The sequence below is a fragment of the Mchenga conophoros genome, linkage group LG18 (assembly GCF_057382185.1).
Source record: "Mchenga conophoros isolate Kocher_MC1m ecotype Shallow Benthic linkage group LG18, M_conophoros_male_GT1.1, whole genome shotgun sequence".
NCBI lineage: Eukaryota > Metazoa > Chordata > Actinopteri > Cichliformes > Cichlidae > Mchenga > Mchenga conophoros.
The window spans coordinates 5,972,186-5,979,135 of record NC_140543.1 but is presented as its reverse complement, the minus strand read 5'-3'; the positions used below and the strand labels follow the sequence as shown (position 1 = coordinate 5,979,135).

General features: G+C 37.0%; 1 protein-coding gene across 2 annotated transcripts; it reads right to left on the bottom strand.

The window, feature by feature from the left end:
- Nucleotides 1–1,720: 1,720 nt before the first annotated feature.
- LOC146553072 (tripartite motif-containing protein 16-like) lies at nt 1,721–3,951 on the bottom strand. Of its 2 annotated transcripts, XM_085254736.1 has the most exons (2): nt 3,057–3,951; nt 1,721–2,355 (listed from the first exon to the last, which is right to left on the bottom strand). In XM_085254736.1, the coding sequence occupies exons 1-2, from the start codon at nt 3,846–3,848 to the stop codon at nt 2,299–2,301; spliced, it is 849 nt and encodes a 282-aa protein (XP_085110862.1). In that variant the 5' UTR covers nt 3,849–3,951; the 3' UTR covers nt 1,721–2,298. The 2 variants fall into 2 exon arrangements, with proteins under 2 accessions (XP_085110862.1, XP_085110861.1); XM_085254735.1 differs by having other exon boundaries at nt 1,721–3,951.
- Between the last annotated feature and the right edge of the window lie 2,999 nt (nt 3,952–6,950).

Below are 6,950 nucleotides of genomic sequence, written 5' to 3'. Positions count from 1 at the left end.
TCCCTTTGGACTGCTGTGCCATGGATAGTGGGAGGATCTTTCCATTGATGAGCATCAGTAGTCTAATCAGTTTAGATTCTTAAATTCAACTTCATTCTTTGACTTTTCCCATTTGTCTGCAGAACAATTTCACAACATTTTGAATTCCTCTATAAACATTAATCTCGTTTTTTCTTTTGTCTGCAACGCTTGTTCCTAGCATGTCCTCGTCCATGACAGCATTTAATCTTATCTGAGCAATTCCTCTTGGTCTCCTGTATCACTGCTCATCATTCGACATGCTTTTCCCAGTATATCCACGGCCATTTTTGTATTTATGCTTGTATTTTCTCCCAGACTGGTAAACATCAACAGAGCTCAGCAAAAGAACTTTTAGTTCCTATTTGAACTTTATTAATACAAGTGTTTAACCTTTTCATGTTTATAGTTTTATCTTTCTTTGTAAAGTCAGCTGTTCTGCTGCTCTCTATGTGATTGGTCAAATGCCCCCAACGCCACCCCTTTCATGTAAACAGGCTAGTAGCTAAAATGGGAAACCCTGGTTTACCTTATAGAGTTGATAACTAGCGTCATGTGATCACTTAGTCTGATTGACAATGTTGGGATAAGTTAATCAAGATAACAGAAAGATTTCTTGAGTATGATGAACAATGAATTTAACTCCTAAATGTGACTTCCTAACACAGAATGTGATGACGTCATACGCTTTGTACTTTGATGTGTGGTGATTGGAAGTGTCTGTGTGGTGCAGCCTGGACAGACCAGACCAGCTGCACCACACAGACACTTCAAGAGAATGATTGTTATGAAACTTCCATACAAATTGAGTGAAAAATGGAGAGTTGTTGCCTATGAACTGCAGGAACAAAATGGTCACAGAGCAGTGTTCACTGATCTGGTTGCCTTCATAATAAAACAGGTGAAAGTAGCATAAGATCCAGTGTTTGGCAACATCCAAGACTCACAATCTGGAAACAGCTTTAAAGTTTCAAGTTCCACCAAGCAAAGAAAAAAGGGAAGTAGTTTTGCCACTAATGTCAGTACAGTTCCAGGAGTCAAAACTCAATCAACTGGAAGCAGAACAAATTCCACTGTTCTGCATAGTTGTTTGTTTTGTTCACACAGCAATCATTTACTAGAGAATTGTAAACAGTTTAAAGCTAAAATGCATCGGGATAAGTTGACTTTTATCAAGGAAAGGGGAATTTGTTTTGGTTGTTTAAAAGTTGGTCACATAAGCAAAGACTGTAGGAGTCGTTTGAGACACAGCAGCTGAGCAAATGATCATTTCATGCTGAAGACATCCTCAGACAGAATTAAATACATACATAAACACAGCCTGGTGCCAATAACACAGCTAATGACACTGCTGTATCACTGGCTTTACTGATTAAAGACCATATCTGAAGGAAATCTTTGAACACAACAGAAAGTGACCTTTTAAACCTGCCACACTGATGCTGCATTCAAGGACCATTAAACACATTTTAAAGGACTTAAGAACATGAAGAAAATGTGACTTGTTTCTCTGTAATGAAGCTGTTTTAGTGAAGAAAGTTGAAAGGTCACAGAGCGACTGCTGAATCTTCTGCTCTAAACATGAACTCTGAACTTTGTGATGCTTCAGGAGGAAAACTGCTTCAGTTATTCTCTCAGATTAGTTTCATATTTTCTGCATCAGATTTGAGTGAGATCCTGGAATGAAGACAGAAGAAAAGACTTTGTTCAAAGTTTGATTTATAGTCAAACCTTCCAGTTTATTCACACAATAAAACATCAACACAATATATGAATTCATTCATTAAAATCACAGTTTTTCCTCATTTGTTTGATGATTTTGACAAAAACAAACACAAACACACACACATGGTCTGCCATACTCATAAAGAGAAATGTCGACATTTTTCAAGACAAATATTCCAGAAACATTTAGAGGATAGAGAAGTTTACATTTTCATGTGGAGAAATATTTTAGTAAATCAAAATGATGATGAGCAGTGATAGCCTCCATAAACAGTCACAGGAAAGATCTCCTTTAAAAACTCAGAAACATCAAGAGAACAACTAGAAGATGTGGAGGTACCACCCATAATGTTTGACTGACAGCTGATCTCTGTGCAGAAATGATGGAGAGAAAATAAAATGAAACTAAAATACAGATTTAAACCCACAATATGAAAGACTTCAGTCTATTTCACTTTAATCAACTCAGCTGTGGCTCCAACATAGTAAACCCAAAGTCCAGCATAGAGCGGCTGAGTGAATGTGGTCTGGACTCTGTGGAGGAGAGTCATGGTTTCAGAGACGCTGTAGAAGGACAAAATACCTGCTCTGTGATCCAGGTACACTCCTACTCTGGAGGAACGAGGACCTGAGACACGAGTTTTGATGTTGTTGTACCGAAATGTAAAACTGTTGTTGTTACAATCTAATGACCAAGATTTGTCATTATGTCCAAATTTACATTTAATCCCTTTTCTGCTGATATTCTTGTATGCGACTGCTACATAAACTCCTCCCCCTCTCCACTCCACCTCCCAGTAACAACGTCCAGTCAGACTCTCTCTACTCAGAACCTGAAACAACCAAGTGAATCTGTCTGGATGATCAGAATAAGACTGTTGTTGATTCATTAATGTTGCTTTTCTGTTCCCCTCTGATAATAACAGCAGTTTGTTTGCTGTGTTTGGATCCAGTGTGATTTCACATGAATATTTTAAGAATCCAGCTCTGGTCTTTGGCTCTGGTGGATCTGACAGTAAATCATCCACTTCAGTGACTGTCAGTGAGATGTTTGTCCATTGCTCTCTCAGAATGTCCTGTAGTTTATCTCTGACCTCTGACACAGCTGCTGTCACATCCTCAAAGTAGCTCAGAGGACGGATATTGATGCTGGATGAGTCTGTAGACTCACTGAGTGCTGACAGTGAGGGGTAGTTGTGTAGAAACTGGATGTGATCCTCTGTGTGTGAGAGCTGCTTCAGCTCAGCATCTTTCCTCTTCAGCTCAGTGATCTCCTGCTCCAGCTTCTCCTGAAGCTCTTTGACTCGACTCACTTCAGTTTCCTGCTGGGATCTGATCTGCTGCTTCACATCAGAGCTTCTTTTCTGGATGAGATGGATCAGCTCAGTGAAGATCTTCTCACTGTGCTCCACTGTTTGATCAGCAGACTGATTGATGGCCTCCACCTCCTGTTGAAGCAGCTTCACATCTTTCTCTCTGTCCTGGATTCTCTGCTGGATGTTTTGTCGACTCACCTCCAGCTCTCTCTGCCTCTCAGTCCTTTCTGCTGCAGCTGAGACTGTGTCGTGGCCTTTATGTTCATCCACAGGGCAGAGATAACAGATACTCTGCTGATCAGTACGGCAGAACATCTTCATCACCTCATCATGACGAGAGCAGATGTTCTCCTGGAGCTTCTTGGAGGGCTCCACCAGCTTGTGTTTCTTTAATGGAGCCACATCATAATGAGGCTGAAGGTGTTTCTCACAGTAAGATGCCAGACAGAATAAACAGGACTTGAAGGCTTTCATTTTTCTTCCAGTGCAGAAATCACAGGCCACATCTTCAGGTCCAGCATAGCAGTGATCAGCAGGAGCAGCTTGGAGTCCAGTCTTCTTCAGCTCCTCCACTAAATCTGCTAACATGGTGTTTTTCACCAGGACAGGCCTTGCTGTGAAAGTCTGTCTGCACTGAGGGCAGCTGTAGATTTTCTTCTTTTCCTCTTCATCCCAGAAGCTTTTAATACAGTTCATGCAGTAGCTGTGTCCACAGGGAATAGTCACTGGATCCTTCAGTAGCTCCAAGCAGACTGAACAGCAGATTTTTGTTTGATCCATTTGATTCATGTGCTGTGCCGTTTCACCGTCTCTCAGTGACTGTCAGACAGTTTCACTTCCTCTGAACAGAAACAACCTCTGTGCTCTGAAGGGAAACAGATCTCTGCTCTTGTTCACCTTTAGACCCATCCTGATACAGACACATCTGTGAAGGGAGATATATTCTTACAGAGCGACCAAGAGCCAATCACATGATGCAGGGTGTGGTATGTGTGATTACATCATGCAGTAACAAGTCTAACCCAGTTAAAGTTTAATAGTTTATCTTTACTTGGTGCTTTGAAATTTGACAGTCAACACTCAGCGAGTTCATTTTATATTTCAAAAAGTTCAGCAAAGTTTAGGATGCTGTGATGAATAAAAATAAATCAAACTTTATATTTTGACATTTTCTAATCTTAGTTCATTCTCACACTTACAGAATGATGCATGGGAACAACTGACTCCACTAAATCAAACCTATGTTCAAATGAGATTATGATCATTAAATAGTAACAAATATTTAAATTTAGCAACAACAAATGCAGATCGGTCCACAATGTTTAAAAAACAAACAAACAAACATTATTTTGTAGTTTTTCCTGTGTACACAGTCACAGTGGAATTTAAATGAAAACTTTCAAGTTTAATTCAAGGTTTTAGTAAAATTTTGCCTGAACTGTTTAGTAATTTTTCACAAAGTGTCCATGTCAGTAATTCATTCAAATGTATTTTGGTCTTAAACTGATCCAGTAAATGTAACTTTTTCTCACCTACTTAATCGAGTATTTTAGTTGTTTAACTGTCATTATAACTAAACTGAACATCCAAAGCTTTTCTCACTGCAGTTTTGTTGTGCAGTTATAGCAGCACTTTGAATCATCCACAGTTTTATAGAACTGTCTGTTGAATTGTTGTTTTGTTTGGTGCGATGGTTCATTTATTTAAATATTGATGATAATTTGATATATTTGATTATTTATTACAGGTGCAAACAATTTTTTTTTTGTTTCACACATGGTACAGCAGTAATGCATTCCCATACACAACCTTCCTTTCAATTAAAGTAACACTGTTTCCATGCAAGAAAAGGAGCAGGAAGAAGAATAAATTCTTATTGATACCTGCCCCCTATCTGTGGTAATACAAGTAGGCAACCAAAATTACACTATGACAATTTTCTGCACATAACAAAACAAAGCAAACAGAACAATATACTCAACAATGAGCAATACCACTAAATATCAAACTAAAAGATCATTTTTCTGCAATTAAATTCTATTCTTTTCAACTTCTTCATATTGGTTTATCATTTTATTCTTATAGCAGATTTTAAATTGAGAAACATTTATACAACACTTAAGATGATCACTGAGAGAATTCCAGTTTCTTATGCCGATGACTGTTGGACACATTTGCCTTTGTGTGGTTCGAGCAAACAGGTGCTTAAAATAAAACTTCCTTCTGCCGTCCCCATTTTCTGAACACAATACAAATAAACTTTGTAACTTAAGAGGTAGTGTTTTATTTTTCGCCCTAAACATAATAGTTAAAGTCTGTAATTTCACTATGTCTTCTAGTTTTAACAATTTCGATTTTATAAACAAATTATTAGTGTGTTCTCTATATTTAACAATATGCGTAATTCGAATCGCTCTCTTCTGTAATAAATATAATGGTTTCATATTAGTCACGTATGTATTCCCCCATACTTCAACACAATAGCTCAGATAGGGTAGAAACAATGAAAAATATAATATTGTCATTGTCTTGTAATCTAATATATATCTAACATTACCCAGGATATAAATACTTTTAGCCAACTTTTTTTTAACATGTTCAATATGTGATTTCCATGTTAACTTGTCATCCACTATTACACCCAGAAAATGGAATTCTGTCACTCTTTCAATTAATACTCCCTCTATAGATAATACTATCTCTTCCTCCTTTACACGGTTTCCGAATATCATAAACTTTGTTTTTTCCAAATTCAGTGATAACTCATTTACATCAAACCATTTTTTCATTTTTTTCATTTCAATAACCATAATTTTAGCCAATTCTTTCAAGTTCTCTCCGGAACAATAAAAATTTGTATCGTCTGCAAACAAAACAAAATTCAACATTTTTGACACATCACAAATGTCATTTATATATAAATTAAAAAGTTTTGGTCCTAAAACAGAACCTTGAGGGACCCCACATTCTATTTTCATTCTATCAGATGAATTGCCTAAACACTGCACATACTGAAACCTATTATGTAAATAGCTGCTTAACCAGTTCAATACTATTCCTCTCACACCATAAGTTCTTAACTTAGAAATCAAGATGGAGTGTTGCAGAGTGTCAAAAGCTTTTCTTAAATCAATGAATAGTATATTTATTATGATGTGTTGCTGATGAAATGTCTTCAATAGTATTCATTAATGCTATTGCTGTTGATCTGTTCCGTCGAAATCCGTACTGACTTTCGCTTAACAGTTGATGTTTTTCAATGAAACTATCAAATCTTTGTGCAAAGAGTTTTTCAAGCACTTTAGAAAACTGTGATAGCAATGATACTGGTCTATAATTATTAAAACTATGTCTGTCTCCCGATTTATAAAGTGGGATAACTTTTACCACTTTCATTCGGTCAGGAAATACAGCCGAATAAAATGAGAGATTAAAAATATAACAGAGAGGTTCGATTATACAATCCAAGGTCTTTTTTACGATGACCATGTCTAACCCATCATGGATGTCTTGTTTTTAGATTCTGCTACAATGATTTCTTTTTCAGTGATTTCCCCTAAAAACATAGACTTTACCACTCCATCTCAAAATCATCTCAAATCATCTCAAACTGGTTTCTTGAACATGAAGATGAGTTCACTGTACTCCAATAGAGCATCTTTGGGATGAGGTGGAACGGCAGATTCAAGTCAACAATTAATGAGCATGACTTCATGACGCAGTTCTGTCAGCAACAGGGGTCATACCTGCTATAAACAAGGTGTACCTAACAAAGTGACCAGTAATTGCATATATGCTGTTATGATGAATGTTTATAATAAATATTAACTGAGAGAGAAAAGATACACCAACGCTACTCTAGGGTAATAACAAAACGAGGGAAATTAACAA

Bases quoted from the DNA above. Each gene is read 5' to 3' on its own strand.
- LOC146553072 (XM_085254735.1), bottom strand. From the start codon at position 3,848: ATGAATCAAATGGATCAAACAAAAATCTGCTGTTCAGTCTGCTTGGAG.